Here is a 24,279-nt window from a genome sequence, read left to right as displayed (position 1 = left end):
TTTTGTCTTGGTCTCTAGAAATGCATTGTTTAAAACGTCATATTTCGTACTAAAACCAATTATACTTTATGTCTATAACTTTTTTGGCATGCAAGAATCTTTTATAGCCAATCCTTAAATAGAAATTTTAACTGTTTTGTGGCATTTAATGATACGTTGAAAAAGAGCGTATAACTTTGCGGAAAAAAAGTAAATAATTTTAGCAATGAAAGATTTTTATTCATATAGGAAACGCCAGAAGTTTCAAATCAAGTGCTATTTTTTGTAATGCAATTTCACTCCAATGCCATGCCAACTTTAAATAAAGTCAGAACATTACGGTCCAATAAAAGAAAATAAGTAAACTATTTAAATACCCGATTTTAGGTCAGGTAAACTCACGGATTAATTAGCCCTTCAAGGGCTTCTGAGTGACCACGGTTACCTTAAAATAAGGAAGAGACGAATCATTAGAAGGGGGCAAACATTAGTATAATTTACCCTGCCAAGTGGTTCTAAAAGATTCTTGCAAGCATTTCATTAATTTCATTATACGCCGTGTTGGTAATTCCGAGTCCAACGCAATCCCACCGCCAGTTTGTACATATTTACAATTTGGACTACATACGTGTAACCAAAGTGCAAATCCCACCCGCCACCAGGGTTCTTAAGCGGAAGACCCAGCGATTATGTGTAGCTACTTTTACAAATTTATAAATCGAACGTTAATTTTTAAATGTAATTTAAAAATGGAACGTTAATTTGAAAATTTGCAACGGTTCAGCCCCGCAAGGTACGATATACACAGGCCGCACAAGCTTTTTAGCTGTTACATTTAATACAATATAATATCTTGTTGGCTTATAATATTTTACATTACAAGCCAACGTAAAACAAGACAGGAAAAGAAACTTAAATATAACAGCCAATGGCATTTATTTCACCGGCGACGATTTTATCACAAGATAGTCTGAGCTCCATAAATAATGATCAAAAATTAAATTCTTGAGCAATTTCGATTTCGTCGCCGGTAAAATAACCGCCGAATAGTGATAAAACGATGAATAAACACAGTGCCTTAATTTATACAACAGTGAATATGTTAGCAACACATCATGCATAAACAGTGTACTTAAATAAAACTACATAATATATATATAATAAGAACATTCGCTTAACGCATTATCATTTTTTTCGCTCCTAAGCAAAAAAATTATAGAACTCTACATAGTTAAACATAATTTTATTAACGACTTTTAAAAATTGATATCAAGAATTTTATGTTGCTGTTCAATATTTACTCAAACCAAAATTAATATTGACATTTTTTTTTATAAATTTAGATACATTTATTCGGCATTGTAAATTATACAATGTATTGTAATATATTAGTAAGATTGTGTACATTACACACAACTTGTGACGCTTGGATTTGTATGGATGGAGATATAATTCAAAAGATAGGATATCAAAATTACAAGTTTTAATAAAACTTTTTAACAAAAATCTAATTTCAATAAAACAACTACATAAAGTAACTAAATACAAATAATAACTAAGTAATACTAATGAAATTATTAAATAAACTAAATGAAATTCGTAATGATAATCTCAATCAAACATTAAAACTAATATTTACAAGTCACACTAAAAACATCTATATATATTTATTTTAACAAAAGGAAACAAAATAGTTCTAAATGATCTAGACATAAACTTAAGTACTTTTTTAAAAATCGTCAAAAAATAACTATATTTTTAACATTTCTACAGTATAAAATGGTAACAGTAATGGCACCAACTGTCAAGAATATATTTTAAAGAATTTATTGTGAACTGCTGAACTAGCAAGTCTCCGACACATTTTTTTCGCGTTTTACACGATTTTTTGCTATGAGATTAGAAAAAAACATCAAAAATGTATTTATATTACATAAATTAATGTATTGGAGTTTATAAAAGACTGTTTTTGGCTGTCGTTGACATTTTTAGTTCGGCAATCCACATTAAATTACATAACAAAAATAAATATTAAATCCTTTAATGCTTTCAGTATTAACAATGAGTGTGCAAGTCAAACTTAAAAAAGTCACGTTTTAAAAACATGTTGCATGTGTAGCAACTGTCTATATAATTGTGAGAACCAAATGAGATTTAAAAAAGTTTTCATCAAACATCTACTTTTTTCTTTCAACAAGTGAATATTTTTCGCGACACTTTGTATAACATTTTGTATAACAAACACGAGTAACATTTTGTATAACATTTTAAAGCACACGAAAGCAGTGATTAAAAGGAACATTTATTTAAACCCTGTTTTTTTACATTTTTATGTTCTTGAGCAAGCATTAGTTTTACTTATATTTTATAGTTTATATTTTTATATAAAATAGACTACGATTTTTACTTTAAATTAAAGCTGATATGGTAATGTTCAGGTTTCGACGAGCAGTACACGCAGGCAAACTAACTTTGACTTTATATTTAAATATATTGTATTTAATTATAATCTGTTCGTGATAAATATAAGATGATCTACACTCTAAAGCATAAAATTGGAATGAGAAACTACCTCGAACATAAATAACGTTTGCGTTTTTAAACGCGCATTATAAGTAATATAAACTTTAAGGAATGTTGACAATTATTACCATATTGATTTTTTTTTCTATCTTCTATCCATTATATGCCTCAGTTGCTATAGTTTTATTTAAGCTATTTAGAAATAGACATTGAATGTCCTAAGGTCAAGTGAGCGACTGGCTGAAATTACCAATATTCCCATAAATATCTTGGTTTCAAAAATATTCACTAACTAGTTTTCAAAGTTTGTTCTTAGTAGCATGTTCATATTAGACATCAAATTTGTACACAATAGGTATTATAAAGATTAAAAGCAGGGTAAATCATATTTTAAACTGTACAAAGCTAAAATAGCATAACACTTATTATAAATGTGTAAATATTATGCGTACGCGATATCACTCATGTATATAAACATGCAACAGACATAAATTTAATATATAATAAAAACCAATATTTTCAAGACTTCTTTTAAATATAAGAATATGCAGATACCCTGCAGATGTATTAAATAAAAAAGCAACGACTTTCGACATAACTAGGGTTTAAAATTTAGTAGACATTTAACATTGAACAAGCAAGATGCATACAATTATTTGCCCGTAAAGTTTCGCAAAACTGGTCTTATTTTTTTTCCACAGTCCCTTTTTTATATGAATCAACCCGAAAATATTAAGTTTTTTTTTTATAGTACTTGGATGCGAGTTATGTGTTATGAGAAAATATCAATATTATTTTTTGTATGTATAAAAAAGTAAAATCCATATCTGGTTTAGATACCTTCATTATTATTTCAGCCAGATGTATATAACCAACAAAGGAGATCTTCTATTGTGACATAATCGTTTTTTCACAATATGTTTTTATACCTAATTATATTGTTCTAATTTGTTTATTTTTGCAAAAAATGCATTTATAGTTCTGATTATAATTTAACAATATACTAGTCACGTTTTTAAGATCATCTAAATTTAGCCACAACTTTTATTAGTAAATTCGATGTTATCCTATAAATTTTATAGAAATAATAAATAAAGATATACATATATTATATTGTGATCTAACTTATTTAGTAGCCCCTATCTACCTGTGATATACATTGCACAGAGATCCCTAGAATACTTCAAACATTGAGTAACAATAGAAAAATGGAATATAAAATATGATAAATATATAGTATACTTGTAAATGTAAACGCTCTAGAGAAATATACGTCAATTTATATGGACGTAGATACACATTAATATATTCAATATAGAAAGCAGAATAGAATAAATATACAAGAATATATTTTAGGCATAATTTCAAATAAAGTAAAATTAGTTAAAAAAAAAAACATTAAGTATATAATATATGTATAAGATCACGACCACGTCATACGGATTTTTTTATATCCCTCCTTCTTCCACGCGTTGTCCCGGCATTTTGCCACGGCTCATGGGATCCTGTGGTCCGCTTGGCAACTAATCCCAAGATTTGGCGTAGGCACTAGTTTTTCTTACTCCCGATGCATTTGAATTGTTAAAGTTAAAAAGTAAAATAATATACTATCGGAAACAATGATAGGTCATAATCACTTGGTCGAAAGGATATAGAAAAGATGATAATTTCGATGTATTATCCATTGGTAAAATATAGTTACTTCAAAATTTAACAACTTTGTTATAATATAGTATAGTAATATTATGTGATATAAAAATTATAGATTATACATTCAATGTATAGCAAGTTATATTATAAAATGTTAAGAGTATTTTGATGTTATTTGTGCAATGTACAGAGCATACCTTTCTATTTTTATCCAACAATCGATAAACGAACAGTGTTAAGAATTAATTTGAAATAGAGTTTAGTATTTCGTTAAGAGATCTGTCAAATTCCACTGTACGTCTATAAAACGAACCTAAGACTACTAATCAATAAGTAACATTATATAATTTGGCAGTTAAACTTAGCCTTATTAGAAACGTGTAAATAGGTATATATAAATATATCAAATTTGTACAAAATTCTACCATACTTAGAGTTTGAAAGTAGAGTACTAAAAAAACATGCTGTATATTGGGCCTTATACTTGCCATAATTTTATTTGACATAACTGTAATTTGTTCTAGATAATATTCTTGGAGACTTTTGTTACACTAATTTTAGTTTTAAGTATTGGAGAAAAGTAAATAAATAACATTCATGAACTTATGATAAATATAATAGCTCGATTCAGCTAATCGTAGTAACGCTTTTTTAATATAAGGCAAATGTCATCGGCCAATATATTTTGTCATGCAATACTATTTATTTACATTCATTGTAATACGTTTAGAAGTACAAATAACATACGGTTTCAATAATTGAGTGATTAAAAACCGTGAGCAGAATTATGTAACGATGTTGTTAAATGAAATGATGGCAAGCATGCGGGCGCAGTATAATTAGTATCATTCCGGTGGCGGGGGCGGGACTACTGGCGGGGGCATCGCGGGCAGCGGCGGCTGCGGGGGCCCCGGGGGCGGCCCGGCGCGTCCCGGGGGCGGCCCGGCGTGCCCCGGGTACACGCCCAGCGGCGGCCCGTAGTAGTAGCCGCCCATGCCCAGGGGCATGTTGTAGTAGAGCGGGGGCGGCGGGCGCAGCATGAAGTAGGGCAGGCGGGGCGCGGCGGAGGGAGGGAGGGGCCAGCCTACCTTGGGGTGCGGCGCTCCGTTGTGGCGCGCCAGCTTGTGCGGCGGCGCGGCGCCGGGCTCGGGGCCGGCGCGCTTGCGCGACGTCTCCAGCACTTCCTTGGAGATCTTGATCTTGAGGCCCGCGGCCTGCGGCGGGGGCGGCGGCGCCGCCAGCCGCTCCTTCGGAATCTTGATCTTCAAGCCGGGGCTGCTGGCTAGTTTCTCGCGAGGTATAGTTATTCTCAGCGCCCCGTCCGTCGCGGGCTCCGCCGGCGCCGGCGGCGGACTCTCCTTCTTGCCCTCCTTTCTCTCCCGCTCCTTATCCTTTTTATGTTTCTTTCTCTCCTCCTTCGACTTGTCCCGGTCTTTGTGTTTGTGTTTCTCCTTCTTCTTCTTTTCTTTCTTATGTTTGTGGTCGGGCACGTCCTCGGCGACCGGTTTGAACGATCTGAGGCACCACCGGGGCCGGTTCGGGCTCACGTTTGACTTCGACAACCGGCTCGACGGGTTCTCGCTTCGGTTCCACTGCCGGCTCCCGTTTGACTTCGACTACTGGCGATTTGCGCTCAGTGGCGACCGTTATAGGAGCGGGCTTCGCGAGACTCTCTTTAAGTAGATTCGATACTAGAGTAGGATCGGTCTCGATGCCGTTCAGCGAGCGCGCGGGGGCGGGCTCGGGCCGGCGCTGCTCCTGCGGCTTTGTTCGAATGGACGAGCCGCGTTGGGAGTCGCGGATGACGTTTTCATAGCCGGGAGTCTCGTCGAGTTTCTTGACGACCGGGACGAGCTCAGGTTCGGAGTTGGAGTGCACGCGCTGCCTCGGGCGAGGCGGTTGTTCGCGCGCGGGAGGCGAGGAGAACGGGGAGAGGATGGCGGGCGGCTGCATGTCGCGGAGCACGCGCCGGGGGGAGGCCGGGGCGGCGGGGAGGGGGGGGGCGGCGGGCGGCGCGTGGGCGGGAGCGGGCGCGGGCGCGGCGGCGGCGGGCGGCGGGCGCGGCTCGGGGCGGCGCGAGGGCGGCGGCCGGGCGGCGGGGCGCTGGGCGGCCTGCGCGGGCGCGGTGGAGTTGTCCGGGGAGAACAGGGACGGTGGGCGCGTACGCGCAGGCGCGGCGGGCGCGGGCGCGGGGGTGGGGGCTGGGGTGGAGGCTGGAGCGGGCGCGGGAGCGGGGGCGGCGGCGGACTGGGCGGGCAGCGCGGGCTGGGCGGGCTTGTGCGGCGGCTTGTGGTGCGGCCAGGGCGGCGGCTTGAGGTGGTGCGGCCGGTGGTGGGGCGCCGCGGGCCGCGCCGACGGCTGCTGTTGCCTGAGGGGAGAACGGGACATTATAAAACGCTAATGAACCACTCACCGACCAAGAACTAACCAAGATTTGGCACAAAATGACCAGGTTTAACTTTTTCCCCCCCTCCCAGTATGCCGGCTGTACACACTTGTCGAGAGCCTTTCGAGGGGGAGAAGACCGAGACGAAATGAGTAAGAGCGAAACAAGAAAGGACTGCTCCTTTCTTGTTTCGCTCTAACTGATTTCTTAAGATGTATGTACACACCCGTTCACGATTCTTTCCTCTACTTATATATAGATAGGTCTGTCGACGAGTGCGTTGTGTATTAGACATCGTAGCCAATCTTGTCGGGCACGACGGCCACGTATTCGATACAAACGTGACAACTCACCCTGGCGGGCGCGCCGCGGACGGCTGCTGCTGCTGCCTCGCTCGCTCGCGCTCGTCCCTCTCCCTCTTCTCCCTGTAGGCGTTGTAGTCGATCTTGTTGGGCGCCGGCGCGGCGGGCGCGGCGGCGGGCACGTAGCCGCCGGCCGCGGGCGCGCGTCTTCGCTCGCGCTCGTATTCTGTGCAAATATATACGTTTGCCGTTAACAGCATTTCGGGACTAATAATTAGAGGCTCACTTACACGGTTCGAACACTCGCATGAGATTTTCTTTACATTCTTTATTTATGGATTGTGTCGTCCGAAATAAATGATTTTTATTTTATTTTTATTTTTTTATTGCGGTATTTGATCGATAATGTAGCTAAACTCCCATACGAGTACTTGAAACTTCCTACGTATTTTCCGACAGATACGATTGTACAACAATGCTCTGAAGAAAGAGAAGAAAAAACTACTTTTGCAATTATATCTCCGGGTTTGCTTCAATTAAGTAAAGTTTTGAGTTGTTACTCCTACATTTGCACTACAGATATAATTATAAGACAAACGGCTATCGGTTCTTCAATCTTTTATCTCCATTCTGATCTGCCGGATCTTGAAAGAAATGAATACTTATTTATTTATATATTTTTTAAACATTATTAAAAAAAAAACACTTATTTCGTTACTTAATTGCTGTGAAAGATCTTACATATACGAAATCTACATATTTGGTTTCGTGTTTGACGTCTCAAAAAACTGATCAGAGATTTTAATTTTAAAGTAATTAACACAAAAGTTATGGCCAGAAAACCAGGTTTTTGGATTAAAATTGTTCAACTTTGATGCCAAAACATCTCGAAGACAATGAACTTTGAAGTAGGTAAATAGTATATTTCTCAAAACAGTCACTGTTAATATGATAAACTCCAAAAAACATTAGAAAACTAAGGGATTCAGATTGTAGGTCATTGGCGCCAGGTAGCACCTTAAAAATAATATTTGGTTGAATCCACAAAGGTACACAAAATACCTTGGCCTGTTTCTCCACGCTGACCATCCGCTAATCCAACAAGTTACTGAGCGACCCAAAATTGTACAAGAAATTACTGTCACATGACAATTGTCAAGTTGGCGAGATAGGAGCTTGACAACAAAATTTGAGCAAAAAATACGGAAGCCAAGAACAGTGCTTACCTTTGTCAAACGACTTGTCGAAGTCGTCGTTAGGCAGGGACGGCCGCTGCTGCGCCGCCGAGCTGCTGCTGTGGGCCGCACTCGAGTGTGGTGAACTGCCGCCTGTGAACAATTAAACCTTTAGAATTTGCAACGTTTTTATTATGAAAAAGAAATCTCTATGTGTGAAAAGTGTCCATCAAGAAACATTAAACAGATGGCGCCACAATACACCGAAATGAAATGTTAAGTATTGGATAGCTAATTAATAAATAAATTAACTGCCAGATAAAACTACTTTAAGTTGTAATAGTACATTGTGCAACGACGGGGGTAAGTGAAATTTTGGATACGAGAGTGGTAATTCACGACAGCTGCAGGCTGGAGGGAATTAAAGAACCGAGTTTGCAAATTTCTTACCCCCGGAGTTACACACAATGTTTTTCATCACACTTGCGAAGAAAAAACTAAATTTTAAGCGAAATAACTCTTAAATACGGTGACATATCAAACTTTTGTCCGCTATTTTGTAATTTCTCGACAGGTTAGGCATCGAAGGCACAGACGGTATTCAGCCATGATTGAAAATTATGTAAAAAAAATTTAAACGGCTGTTGAATTCATCAAATTAAATAATGCTACTTGGTTTGTATGAATAAGTGACATAATAAAAAAAAGCGATAAGTCTCTAGGGAATTATAGCCTTTCTTTTCACAATCCAAACTCTCGCGGGAACTAAATAGGCCTGTCCTTCAGTACACGTGCATGAAATATGATCTTTTTCGAGTAAGTGTGATGAAAAGGTATTTATCTACCAGTTAAGCTTATTTGAATATTATGAAACGCCGACGATGATTCGTCGGACAAGTGGCAAGCAACTTTCAGTCAATCAACAATTCAGGACTTAACTTGGACTTTGTGAAACAGGCCCTATGGGTCTGATAGATAGATAAAGCATTTATATATCTTGGGTCCGTTTGACAAAGTCAGAGTAAAGTATTGGATAACAATTTTTTTTTACTACATCGGTGGCAAACAAGCATACGGCCCGCCTGATGGTAAGCAGTCTCCGTAGCCTATGGACGCCTGCAACTTCAGAGGTGTTACCGACCCTAACACTTCGCACCCTCGTTGAGCTCTGTCACAAAGTAAATAGCGGCGGCGCCCGCCAGAGCAGAGTCCGCTCAGTACAAAGTGCCATTTTCGCCGCACGCACTCAGACGTGACATTTACAGGCGTTCTCGGGCACTCTCGGGCAGAGCTTAGGGCCAGTTGCACCAACCATATTTAGCGGCCTAATCAACGTCAGATAGCAGTGAGGTATGAAACTTCCCATACAATAAAATTTAGCGAACGCTTTAACGATGACAGACGGTTTGGTGCAACCGACCCTAAGTCTGTGCGCACGTTGCTCACTTGACGTCCCCGCCGCGCCGCTACGTAGGTACCTACTGTCATGTACGTCAACATGCAGTCTCTAAGAAATGTAAACATGATAAGATGTATGTATAAACGAATCGATGTATGTATGTCTGTAAACTTATATTACCTACTCCTTTTTAAAATTCGAAATTAATACAGAAGCAACCCTAGTGAGTCGGGCAAGTTTAGGTATGTATTTTCAAGAACGGCGCGAACAGACATTGTTTTTTTTTTTTGTAGCTCTGTTAACTAACAAATACCCTACCTCCCTTATTCAATTTCGTCTCTTTAACAAGTACAAGTCAAAATGACGATTAGGGATAAACGAATATAAACCGCATACAGATATTAATGTATGTCGTCATATATGTATAAACTAGTGTTTCTTCTAGAGAAGTTTTGAGATCATGTTCTAAGATTTAAGTTACGTTTATGACGAACCTAGTTTTATTTTAACCCTGGCCCACAATACCTAAGGCTTTTGATGCGACATAAGGCAAGCTACTCACTGTTGCTGTTCCTCTCCATCATCTTGCGCTTGAGCCTGGACGGGCACTTGTCGAAGATGTGCAGGAACTCCGCCGTCAGCCGCTCCAGCAGATCCGAGGTCACTGTCCGGTCCACGTACGAAAACCAGTGGCGGCCCTCGTTTGATTGGGGTATCTGGAAACATACTGCCATTGAAGACTAGCACATTAATATAAGAGACAAAAAAAACGTCGTTATTTCAATCCAAAAGTATAATAAGCATAACAATACCAACTGCTGGTACAGGTTACTCGATTAGGACGCCAGGTGTATGCAGAAGCGCGCCACGACGGTAGGTATCTGTTCTCATACACCAGGGGTGGCCAACAGGTCGATCGCGACTGTTAGTCCAGTCGATCGTGGCAAGGCAAAAAATATAAATACGTAGACCAGTTTCATTTAAGGTTTCAAGAAGAATTCGTAGATCGCACAGGGTTTGTTAGTAAACCGGAGATCTTGGGTTTAATCAAGTTGGCCACCCGTTATACACGGTGTAACATGAGGAAACCGAAAGATTTTAACAGTGTATTCCTGATCACATTTAGAGACTAAAATGTCATATAACATTTCCTGGATATCGATGACATTTTGATAGCGATGATGCCATTATGGGGCGTAGTCTAAATATACTTATTGTTAGATGTCAAAAAGTAACAAGTATGCTTTGCAAAACTAAGTTTTTCAAAAAAAACGTAAAAGTTCATATTCAGTGCCAGTTTTACCATAACATTAACTTTTTAAATAAAAATACATTCAAAAATTTTGTTTGGCGAAATTTGCTTAAACTCATAACATTTTTATTTCATTTAGCCTCAGAAGAAGAACCCTTTAGTCTTAGGATCCTAGTGTTACACGTTGTATACGATATAATAAACAAATACAATAAAAACGAACCAGCAAGCACTAACACTCACCGCCCAGTTGCTCCACTTGGAGGCCAGGTGTATGCAGAAACACGCCACAACAGTCGGCCGGTACTGCAGGCACATCGTCGTCAGGTGTAAGCTGTTCGACGCCATGAAATATGACGTCTGCGCGAGGTCTTTGGGCGCTGTGGACGTGAGACAGATATGTTAGTGTGTAAAAGTGGGAATTAAAAGTAGTGAAATTAATTGTATTTATGAAAGAGACTCGTTTTGATATTATTTTATAATTAGACATGAATTTATAATTCTATGTTTAACCCATTATAAACAAAGAGGGATTTGATGCCCTGCTGTTGTTAAAAATTTATCTTGTATTTAAATGTAAGGAGCCAATGTTAAATGTCAGACTTTACTTCTTATGATGATCTTTCTCCAGTTACTAATTGATAAAAAAATTATAACTTATGTTTACTGATTTTATGGGAATAAAGCTTACAATGAGGTCTAAAAACTCTAAAATGGTAAATGAGTATAAAATAATTAACGGTACTGAACGGGTCTCAAAATGGATGTCAAATGTCTGCATTGAGATTATCCTTGGACTTAAACAATCCGTGCTTGCCCTTATATTCATCATTAATTTAGATAATTTTACTTCAAAATAAAAAGTAAATGACAATTATTGCTAATGTTAATGTTTCCTCTGTTTCAGGCCTCATTGTTTTTAACGAACACAACTAAAAATAATGCAGTGTGAATGAACATGAAAGTGACCACACAAAATACGTCCAGTGAGTTCCACATACCTCAGAGTGCTCGCAAAAATGTTGGGATACATTGCCTGTGGCCTTTTCTTTTTTTTCCCGCGGCCTGGATGGGACCCTTATTTTAGGGGCGTCGCTTGGGTAGAGTTCGGGCGGTACGGGAGTGGTCAAGGCTTGGTGTGAGCAGTAATTTTAATTTATTAACGCCCCGTAATTTTATTTCTGTATCTTTATCTTCTACTTCTTAGCTTTCCTCTATTTTCATTTCTGAAACATTTTGCTTTTAACCCCTCAATTATGACTATTTTCCCGCTTATTGTTTGCATTGAAACATTTAAGCAAACGGTACCTATTTCACTATTGTACCACTGTGCTTTGTATTTTTTTTTATTCAAGAAAATGTTTTCGTTATTTGGTGATATGATCGATCCGAAAGCATAATGTAAACAAATTTTGGCTCTTACATTTTCTTGCTCTTTCCGTTTTATCTAGTACTTGCTCAGAAGACATAGTAAAGAAAGCCTACTATGGAAATGTTTACCCTCTCTTAAATTATGGTGTTATTTACTGGGGTAATTCTGTCAATGTTAAAACAACATTCAAGCTACAAAAGAAGTGCATACGCGTTATATACCGCCTCTACAACAAAGAATCCATCAGATATATTTTTAAAGATAACAAATTCCTTACCTTAACTGGTCTTTACATCCTTGAACTGTGTTCGTTTGTCTCGTCCAATAAACATTACTTCAACTTCTGGTCAGCACGGCGTGATAATTTACGGCCTCAATATCAGTACAATATATTGCTCCCGAGGGTTAATAACGCAACTTATTGCAAGAGTACATTTATCTCGGCCATCAAAGTTTATAACCATTTACCCAATAGTAAGTAAGTAAGTAAGTAAATATTCTTCACCAACAATTCAGTCAATCAATGCAGTCTTAAGGTGTTAAGCGGACAATCATTTAAACGACAGCTAAAGCAGTGGCTAATAGATCAAGTTTTTTACGATTTAAAGGAGTATTTATTATTTAAGTCCGTGTAATTTTAGATGTACTTAATATAAATTTAAGGGACCTGTATATATATAATTGTGTAATATTGTATACCCGAAAAGGGTAGCCGTTGTGACTCTGTATCATTTTAACATCTTGTTTGACACGGTAAACAATAAACGAATTCTTCTTCTTCTTCTTCTTCAAAAGAGATATTAGTAATCCTACTTAAAGATAACGAAAATTGGCCCCTACGTGGATCCATTTACACCGCAACACCCTTACCCTACCTGGCAGAACAAGAAATAAATAAACTTTCTCATCCCAAGGGGTTGCATGTGTAAACAGGATCTTATCTAACGAAGTCTACGTCACGGCAAGGATCTGGTTGTTCACTCATAACTGAGGATCGTTATCACATCATATGTGTGAAAAGAAGCCTATTAGCCAATAGCACACAGGTTCATCTAACAAATTGATGTTTGACAGCTCATCACATTTTCCTTTTCTAACGCATATGTCGCATAACGCATTCTCTCTCCCTTGCTCAGAGCATTTGCGAACGAACAATTTCATAAAATACCACAGCCAATATTCCCAACCACGCTTCAACCTCACCCAACCACTCCCTCAAGGGCTCAAACCCCTGACCGCCGCACAACTCGGCCCCTAGCCGGCGCGGGCAGCAAGGCAAACCGCCTCACCTTTGACGAGGTGGCACGCGCGGACCACGTGCGTGTGCGGGTGGTCGATGGCCACGTCAAACCCTAGCGTCTGTAGTAAGACGTTCTCGTTGAAAACGAGGTCTTGCGCCTGAAAATGCCAGTGTTGATAGAAAAGGGAAATTGGTATAGACCAATTTCCACTCCACTATAGAGTGGAGTGGATCTGAAATTGACTGATGCTAAAACGTAGATCACCCTTAGTCTTAAATGGGGATTTAAACCGCGATTGTTTTTGAGCTCCCGATATTTCGACGCAGGTACATGCATCTTGTTCACGGGTAACTGGAGATAGCGGGTAGGTGTCAAAGTTGTCATCAAACACAATATAAAAGGTAATCACTAGACCGCGGGCCAGGAGCATATTTCGTCAGTCATCGCCTCCCGGCTGATACTTTGTCAGATGATAGTTTAGATGCTGTTTTAAATTTAAAAAACCGTCAGCCGGTTGTATCGCGGTGGAAAGACCGTCAGCTGTAAAATAAACATGTAAAAAAATATGCGCCTTACCACTTTATGTGCGGCAAAGTCGCCAAAGTCGGCAAAGCCGTTAACCACTACACGAGTTTACGGCCGGGAGGCGCTTGGTCATGGGAATCTAGTCCTGGCTCGCGGTCTATCACGGTTTAGATCCCGGTCGATTTAAGTCTAGTGAAACTAACCGTGAATCATTCAAAACTGTTAATGTAGATCACCCTTTTCTATCTTTTTCACGGGACGACGCCATACTTATAGTTGACCATGAGAATTTTCAGTTATTTTTTATGGTATTCACAAAGAATCGTACAATTTGGGAGGGACAGTTCTGAACAGATACCCAAGATCCTTTTTACAAAATTTCACATCACAAATAACAAGTCGAAATCATTCGAATCATTTAAATCATCGAAAAATAGAAAATTCCCATGTCCAACCACACTGTCCTGTGCCTGCGATCCCCTAGGAGCCTAGGACATTCCGTACTAAGACAATCAGCTTAAAGAGTCCATAACATTAAAGTTTTATAATAAAAAATCAGAATAAGCTTCATGCATTGGAGGCGTGTAAGGGCCATCCCACACTAGCGTCTTCCGAACGTCGATGTCTAGTCAGCGCTATGGAAAATGGCGTCGCTGCGCAGTTGCGCCAACGTTGCGTCGAGCAGCAGCCATAGAGTTGAAATAGTAGTAGTGTGGGGTGCCCCTAATGGCCATAGCAAAGAGAATTTGAAATAGAGGTGTATTATCAAAGAAAACTTTGTAGCGACGTAAATCTAAAGTCGAAAGACACACAATTAAAACTTTTAGAACGGCATTTGACTTTGATCCTTATTCTTTCACTGATGTGCTCAATTTGTAAAATATTAAAAAGTGGCGCCATTTTACCAGGCAGGCGGGCACTACCTAAAGGTTATGGCGCCATCGCTCGAAACGATGCTGCTATACCTTTGGCCTTTGATCTATTAGATGGCGCAACTTTTTAATATTTAACAAATTTAACACATATCAGTGAAAAAATAAGAATCAGTCAAATGGAGTTCTAAAAGTTTTAATCATGTGTCGAAAGATGGCAATAAATTTACTGTGGCTACAAAATTTTCTTTGATAATCCACCTCTATTTCAAATTGTCTTTGTAGATAGATAGACTTTCCTTTGTGCAGTGCCGGATTAAGACATTTTGATGCCCTAAGCATTTCTACACCATGGTGCCCCCTCATCAAGATTACATTGAATTTTCTTGGTAAATTGAGTGACGTTTATTGCCGCATTACTGCTGAGAATAGAATTTTCAATCCGTCACATCATTTTATCACTGAAATTGACAGTACTGCAGCAGTAATGTTCCAACAGTATGTAAGGCAAATTGAAGATCGTGCTTCGCATAAGGCCGGAAGCGAGTCAACCAATGTCCAAGTGTGAGAAGACATAAGCCGTACTCCGCACAGGGTTTTGCAACCTCTAGAGCTTTCCTGCGAAGCTCATTCATGTGAGAGCAAAGGCAGAGCTTCAGTAGGAGCTTATCCATTGGCCGCAAGTGTCTTAAATAGCAAATTATTGTTTACGAAAACGGGACTTAATAGGGTAAGTTTTAAAATTACCTCTGACCCGACGTTTCAAAAACGGCGTTGTCCCCATGGTCTCGGAGATGACTGGGTAAAGTCGACATCATTATCTTGACGTTGGAAGTAATTTAGAACTTAATCAAACGCGATTAAGTCCCGTTTTCTTAAATAATAATGTGTGACAATTAGGCCAATAAAATTAGATTTTTTCGAATTTGGTCCTAAAAATGCGTGTAATCCCAGTTTGCTCCATTCCAGGAGGTGTGCATAAATGTTTCCTCATTTTCAGTTTTTTTTTTGCTTGAAAATCGAAAACGGTACGTCCGGCGGAAAATTTGTTCTAATTATGATTAAAATTATGATATCTGAGGATCCGAAATGTAATTTAATTATGTTCTTGCAATAAAACATATTGATTTATTGAAGGTACCCTAATATGTATTCCTAGTCTAAATTGTATAAAAGGGTCGACATTTTTTATTTTTGGTAAAATCATGTTAAAAATCCAAAAACGCCTTCTTACTAGTGTCTAATCCACGAACTGTCCTATGTCCTTCAAAATCAAGTGGTTTCGAAAAGAAAAAATATCTCCTAAGGATCCCAAAATGTATGCATACCCCCTGAGATGGAGCAAACTTGGATTACACGCATTTAGAATGAAATGAAAGTATTAAAACATTTTCCAGCTTGCTGGGAATTAATTCCTCAAAACGCTATTTTTGGATCTAATTTGATTGGCCTAAATCGTGAAAGTTTAAATCAATGTTTTTAAAGGCAAAGTCTAAGGCTGAGCTTTTCATAATAAGGCTGAACGCGTGGAGCGTTCGATCGGCGCTTACGGATGAGGCATGGATGAGGCCAAAGGTCGAGCTGGAAGAAAGCATTTGAATTTGACCACTGGCGAGGTATGAATGGCTGAACGTCCGGAGCGTCCGATCGCGGTGGGTTATCATACAATACAACTGATGGCGAGGTGTGAGCAAGGCAGAAGGCCCAGCTTCGAGAGAGGACAGCTTAGATTTGGATCCATGTTAAGTGAAAGTAAGGCAGTTTGCACAAAGTAGAAGGCCTAGCGTCGTATAAGACCTAACGCCGAACTGCAAAAGAGTGGCTTGAAATCGAACCTGTAATCACGGTTCTCCTACTGCTCGGCCTTTGGCTTAAGTGGAAACCGAAACTTAATAAGTTGCTTTTGGTTTTGTGCCTTTGCGGGGCCCCATATAAGTTTGACAATTAGGTCGCAGGATCATGGTTCTGCAGCAACTCGGCCAGGCCGACACATCTGGCGTGCAAGAGAGCAAAATTCGCTACCAAATCGGTAATCTACGTCGACAAAATCGGTTGGCCACAAGCCCGACGGTAAAATATTTTGGCTATGAGCTTTGAGGGCCTCCGCGAAGGGTTGGAGATGTGCTTACGTGTCCTCACTCATTTACGACCCTTCGTTATTAGATGGGTACTTGCACACGTCAAAGTCGACAAAAAGCCTGCGCGTTTTTTTCCTACGATTTTGGTGCCCCCCTAGACGTGGTGCCCTAAGCAAGTGCTTATTTTGCTTAATGGTTAATCCGGCACTGCCTTTGTGTGCATTACAAATTATTATGCAATAGGACAGCTGTGTAGACTTTCGCTCCTGTTGGTTACGTATAATTACGCCCCAGTCTGAATCATAGCGGAGTAGAGTAAATAAGGAAGACTGGCAGGCCCCAAACAGCACCGCGAGAATCGTCAATGTATAAATTCCAATACATTTTGAGAAAACAAAATACAATTTAGTTATTTGTGTATGAAGACTGCCAACCCATTGGCTATTTATAATTTCAAAACGTAAAGGCGTTAAAAAGGAGCGTTAAACGTAAAGCGAGGATCACGCTGTTGAATGGAGGTTTTTCGTATTGAATATTTACTAATCTCAGATCGTAGCTATTATGGATGTGGCAGGGTTGGGAAGCCATACCTGCTCCTGGTACTGGTCGGTGGTGAGGGCGTTGACCCCCTCGCCGCGGTGCACGCACACATGGGCCACTTTTATCACATATTCTAGCTTGCGCGGCTGCTCCTCCACCTAAATCACAATATTTATTAGTTATTGGCATATATCTAAGGACGGGCCTTACGGGCACTAAGAATGGTGCTAGTTCAGCGGTGTCACTCACAAATTCGAGCCAATCGTGCAGTCTAACGCAACTAGTTGCGACCAATCTCGCGCGCGTGATGCGAACTCATCAACCAATCGCGTTGTGGGGTTAGACTGCACGATTAGCTCGAATTCGTATGCATGACACCGCTGTACTGGCCCCATTCTTTTTGGCCGTAAGGCCCGTCCTTGGATATATGTCAATGTTATTAACTTATTAGTTTGATAGTGTTGGACTAAGATTATTCTGTATAGCATTTCCAATGACAAACTATGTCTATATGATCGTTTATGTCAAAATTCTATGAAATATCACGTTTATAATGATACTCTCTCACATGTTGACTGCTCAGAGGCATTGAATTTTGCGCATATTCAACAAGAATGTTAAAAATCCAACAGACAATACTTAGGTAAACCTTATTGCAAACACATAAGATTCGTCGATGGTCAATAAAGTGTTTCTGTTACCTTTGCGTGTACTAGTGTGTGCGGCGCCATAGTTGACTATACATTACCTTTGCGGCGAGGAAGAGTGCGGCCACAGCGATGGCGTTGCGGTGGAACTGCGTGAACGAGTGGAACGCGTAGACCCGGCGCGTCTAGTGTGTGCGGTGCCATAGTTGGGTATACATTACCTTTGCGGCGAGGATAGTTGGCTACACATTACATTACCTTTGCGGCGAGGAAGAGTGCAGCCGCAGCGATGGCGTTGCGGTGGAACTGCGTGAACGAGTGGAACGCGTAGACCCGGCGCGTCTAGTGTGTGCGGTGCCATAGTTGGGTATACATTACCTTTGCGGCGAGGATAGTTGGCTACACATTACATTACCTTTGCGGCGAGGAAGAGTGCAGCCGCAGCGATGGCGTTGCGGTGGAACTGCGTGAACGAGTGGAACGCGTAGACCCGGCGCGTCTAGTGTGTGCGGTGCCATAGTTGGGTATACATTACCTTTGCGGCGAGGATAGTTGGCTACACATTACATTACCTTTGCGGCGAGGAAGAGTGCAGCCGCAGCGATGGCGTTGCGGTGGAACTGCGTGAACGAGTGGAACGCGTAGACCCGGCGCGTCTAGTGTGTGCGGTGCCATAGTTGGGTATACATTACCTTTGCGGCGAGGATAGTTGGCTACACATTACATTACCTTTGCGGCGAGGAAGAGTGCAGCCGCAGCGATGGCGTTGCGGTGGAACTGCGTGAACGAGTGGAACGCGTAGACCCGGCGCGTCTAGTGTGTGCGGTGCCATAGTTGGGTATACATTACCTTTGCGGCGAGGATAGTTGGCTACACATTACATTACCTTTGCGGCGAGGAAGAGTGCAGCCGCAGCGATGGCGTTGCGGTGGAACTGCGTGAACGAGTGGAACGCGTAGACCCGGCGCGTCTAGTGCGTGCGGTGCCATAGTTGGGTATACATTACCTTTGCGGCGAGGATAGTTGGCTACACATTACATTACCTTTGCGGCGAGGAAGAGTGCAGCCGCAGCGATGGCGTTGCGGTGGAACTGCGTGAACGAGTGGAACGCGTAGAACCGGTGCATGTACACTATCGCCGTGTTGATACATAGTTGTGAGCTGTGGCTGGTATTAAGGAAACTTGGAGGATTATACATTTGTAATATTAACATATTTTATAGACAATTAAAATTATATTTCAGATTACATGACTTAGCAACATCACAGGTGTTAAAATTCGTAAAGGATCATGGTGGATGTACAGTCGCCATCAAATATATCGGAGCGGCCGAGGTGCTCAAAATGATCTCAACATTTCAGATATTTGTGAGCACCTTGGCCGGTCCGAAATAACTGATAGCGACTTTACATTTTTAACTCGCATATGGTTGTCCTTTTAGCAAACATAAGTCTACACCATGGTCAGTTATAATGAATTAGATATTACTGATATTAGCTTATAGTGAGGATGTTGAACTTCACATATCTCTTTATAAGTAGCAATATATATAAGGTACCCCAAACCAAATTTTTAAAATATGTGACCCAAAACTACCTTGGCCTCAATTATAAAAAGAATACAAATACGTATCAATTAACAGCAATAAAATATAGGTTAACATATGAATTATTTTTGAAGTATTAATTCAGGCACCATGAAAGTTTAAAGTATGACCAACTGAGTAAACATTTTGCAGTTATTTCAATTAATGGTATTATTTTATTTGAGGTAGTAATGACTCACAGCTCTGGAATAATCTTGAACCATAGAAACAAATAACATGTTGTCCCAGCTATTTAAACAATGAGTTTAAAGAAAAATTGGTAGGTTGAAGTAGTGTTTTAACTTACCTATGTCTCCAAATCAAATGTTCATAGGTTAGGTTAGGTTAGTTTTGATATTTCCGTTTGTACCCAACTACCAAAGGAGATATGGTTTTATTAAGTGTAAAATGCGACCAGCTTCTGAACTCAATCACCTCAATGATGCTGTTCAGAAACAAAATAAAACTAATCCATTTTTTTATAGTAAAAATGTACAATTTATTTTTGTAACCAGACATTATTGCATTAACATTAATATTGAAGATAAAAATATTAAACAACCAAATTGAGAATTATTTTTTCAGATATTAGATACAATCTAACCATCTAACCATTAGATAATATATAGCTAAGTAGATTATATTTGCCTGTTGTATGCGTCATATGTCATATGGTATAGTATAGAAATGCGCACAATCATGTTTACAAAGTTTACAGATAAGAAAATACCGAACATTAATGACATGTAAACATAACTGAACTTCAGTTAACCTCAGCGTATCATTGTTGATTGGAACAGATGATGCTTTTGGCAAATTAGCAAGATATAACAAAAACAATGGCATTGGACAGTCATTGGATAGTTATATCTAGAGCCTGTGCGGAAAGAGAAGAGTCATGGAATGTATGGGGCCCAATACATTCCACGACTCTTCTCTTTCCGAACAGACTCTATAGGGTTTTCTTTGCCAGCAACTTCTTTTGTTTTTAAAAAAAGTCCTGTCATAAAAGGAAATATAAAAACCAATAATAACCACGAATTCCCAGTGCAACAGACAAACAGGACTTTATGTTGGGCGCGGATCAGCACGTCACTATGGTGTGCAAGCAGAATATGGCTTCCTATGTGCATAGCACTGTCTCGTTAACACGGAGCGGCGTGCAGGGGGCCTGCCTAGCCAATATGTCTGAAAATCCTTTGCTACGACAAGAAAACGTCTCTTTATCACTCTTTCATATATAATAGAGAAAGCATTTCGTTGTCGTAGCGCAAACAATTGTCACCTTGGCTAGGTCTCCCAGGCCTGCATGGTGAGATAATCGTGTATATCACTGAGAAAAGCCCTTCACTTTATGTGTGAGTCATAGTTTCAACTGATTTAGAAATGTTTGTGACCTTTAAACTGGATTGTGGATTTTCTTTGTTGCAAGGATATGACTCATAGCATTAAATTGTTGTTTATTTACTGTGCATTCTTGACCACCTAATATCACTTTTCATACTTATTTTGCAACGTTTTAGACTGTATGGAAAACGTTAAAAGAATTATAAACTTGTTCTGATTATAATATGTGGTGTTTATCATTTAATTGTATATAACCATCCAGCAACATCAGCTTCTGACAATTTCCAAGAAGGGAGGAACCCAAGCAATATTGTTCTGCCATATTTGGGGGGGGGGGGGGGGACATGCACACAGTCACACTTCTCGCTCAGTACATACAAAATCCAATCTGTAATAACTACACAAATCTAGCACACCTCTATCTCTTCTTGTGTATGGACCACAACACAAACTGCGCTATGCACAGTTGGGCAGAGGGGAAATCCCTTTCCTACCCCATGTTGCTAAGGATATATCCTGATGTTATGTTATAACATAATAAATAAGTTTATCCTTTCTGTAGCTTTATACAAAAAAGCTAGAGCCTAAACCCTGGGCCAGAACAAGGCTATTTAATGCCACAATCTGAATCCCATGCCTTGTAGAAAAATGACTCATGACATTAAGTTTTCAGTGTCAACAAACAAGCTATCAAAAAAAATTTATAGAGATTGATGAGACATCTTGTATGCATGTTAACCTGCTAAGTATTGTAATATACCTAACCTGTTCAAGTGTTCAGGTATGTGTCCCTACCTGTTGCTAGCAAAAAATCACAAAAGGACTTTTCAATGGCTTTACAATTGCCACTGTTATTGAATTTTTCGTGAACTGGCAAGTGGTTTTTAAGCTACCTGCATTCATGGATCAGTGGTATTTAATTTGGAGCTAGGTTGTTTAACCCCGAGTTAAAGACAATGTATGAAAATTAAGTAAAATATAATGAAATTTGTTAAGGAAACAGAAACAGCAAAATAACGCACACAAATAACTAACATAAAACTGAAATCTAAAACTAAATAAAACTATCCCCCTGCAGCATGGTGCCGTTAATGCTGGCAGCATTTCCTCACTGTATCACAATACTAATTCTTTAAGAGAGAAAGCTGCCAGCTCTACAATCACCATCTTGTAATTTAGAAATCCCTTTCATAATGTTTACTGAACTACCTATTTTGCTATATGTATTATGGTTAATATTTGATAAAAGTTAACATTAAAATATCTATGTGAAAGTCAGCAATGTTTAAAGATTAACATATTCAGTGAAATTGTAGTTTTTAATGAGCCTTCTTATTAAAATAGCATCAATAGTAGGGCATCACAATAAAAAAAATTGCAACCTCATTTGAAAGTGCTAAATGAGATAATCATTTGTCACGACAACTACTGACATACATTTTACAGAGAACTTTCCAATTGTAATACCATGGTGGTGTGTGGGAGTCTTTCACAAAAAGTGTAGGTATGATTGTAATCTCATTTTGTAAGCTTTGGATACAAAATATGCATATCAATTATCTGATAGAGATAGAGCATGTTTTTATCAGATGGGCTAAATGACAAATCCACCTCAATATTACATGGAATATTTTAGGATTTTTTTTTAAATAACTAATATGTTTTGGCTGTTTAAATACATTTGTGTAAGAAGACAGAAAAAATGCTAAAACAGAGTAAGCAAATGTTGTTGACCACACTCGGATACGTCGTTTACTAACTCGGTTTCCTGAATTTTTTTATTTCCTATAAAGATTTCAATGTCAGTGCTTTTATGTAACTAATGTTCATAGAAAACTGGATTAATGCCAGATTTTTATATATTTAATACATAACAGTTTCAAATTCTTTTACTATGGCTTTTTTGGATTGTGTATTATGGACATTTTATAGTATGAACCAATTAAGGTAAACATTCTAGTGGTTGCAGCCTAGTGGCCCTAGTAGAGCCCCAGAGTAGCCCTGGAATTATCTAATAGTTGCCAGTGTGTTTGTCTCCTCTGTTGCATGAAATTAAGATTAGATAAAGATAGTTTATTTTTCAAGTAGGCATATTACAATGCACTTATGAACATCAAATAAGCTATAGATTGTAGGTGGCAACCATTGATTGGACAGTGTTTACCACTGGGTAATTAATTTAAGATAAATATGATGTATAACATCGGAATACTTCATTTGCACATTAAATTCATACACAGTACTACACTAATACATAAAACAGTGTTTTTCCGTATTACGGTTGTTTTTTTAGCAATTCTCAGAAACTATGACTCATATCGACAATTGCCGATAGCACTTGCGGAAAATAACACATTGCGCGCCATTTTCATACAAACATAAATACAAATCGAAATGTATGAATAAAACTGGTATTAAATTTAACTAGATAACGCTTGCGCCTGTCTCATTATGTAAACATTGATGCTAAATGATAGAAAATTAGATAAATCTTGAACGTGCGAGTACTAGGCGCGCAGATTGCGAGGCGGTCACGGGCCGGAATGCGTGAGCGACGCGCGAATTTCGCAGAAAACACACGAATGTAATTATAGAGGCAGACAGGGTCGATCACCAGTAAACGTCATCGGCGTCCAGACAGCTGTGAAGATCACTGACCCACAAAACGATCACGCCATCACGCGTGACCCTAACCTAAAACACCTCTTAACCATTTTCAAGACCTAAATCCAGGTGAATTTGGCCATAAACGACTTACGTACATTTCTTACCTTGTATTATTACGTTGACGCGAAACAGACAGCGGGAAACCCCAGCATGAGAAGCGAAAGTGCTCGAATGACGCCGTACAAGAAAGCAAATTTCGTCATACTTTAAACTTTCATACACCATCACTATACACTTTTATCACTGTTCTGAACGATTGCAACGCTTTTGCATATATATTTCATTAATGAAAACACTGTTTTGAGGCGTGTAGTACGCATTTCGAACACATGACTCGACAAAACAACACAAAATCACCACATTTTGAAAAAGGATACACTTGAAGCCTCTGGCCCATATCCTGGATTAGATTTGCGGCTTGCTGCCTATATGCTAGTTCCTTATCTGCATCTAAACCGCATTTTCTGCTTGCTGAATTCTGTAGTTGATCTTTTGAAAAATACCATTTTTCTTGTCCGCCAGCCATTGAACGGATATTCCAATGACTGCGCGCGAGGGAGCACGACGGAAAGTTGCTCTCCGTCTAAGTGCGTGAGTGGAAAAGGGACAGCGCTATTACAGCGGCGACCGGATGCAGACCACGTTAACATTTGAGTGACTTAAACTATATTTTTATACCATTTTGAATTAACTATCACATAAGATGTGTACTTTTGAAAACTAAAAAATAAATAAGAT

The 24,279-nt window shown here is 39.4% G+C and overlaps 1 protein-coding gene across 1 annotated transcript; it reads right to left on the bottom strand.

The window, feature by feature from the left end:
- Positions 1-7: 7 nt before the first annotated feature.
- Positions 8-24,067, bottom strand: LOC133532077 (cyclin-T-like). Its single transcript, XM_061870570.1, is given in 10 exon segments — positions 8-5,640; positions 5,642-6,520; positions 6,892-7,066; positions 8,067-8,168; positions 9,977-10,130; positions 10,910-11,046; positions 13,328-13,436; positions 17,345-17,452; positions 18,985-19,102; positions 23,919-24,067. Coding segments are annotated over 10 exon segments (2,574 nt in total). The 3' UTR covers positions 8-4,997.
- Positions 24,068-24,279: the final 212 nt, after the last annotated feature.

The sequence above is a fragment of the Cydia pomonella genome, chromosome 26 (genome assembly GCF_033807575.1).
Source record: "Cydia pomonella isolate Wapato2018A chromosome 26, ilCydPomo1, whole genome shotgun sequence".
In the NCBI taxonomy this organism is placed as follows: domain Eukaryota; kingdom Metazoa; phylum Arthropoda; class Insecta; order Lepidoptera; family Tortricidae; genus Cydia; species Cydia pomonella.
Note: the sequence above shows the minus strand (reverse complement) of the source record. Positions and strands in the feature narration are given on the sequence as shown.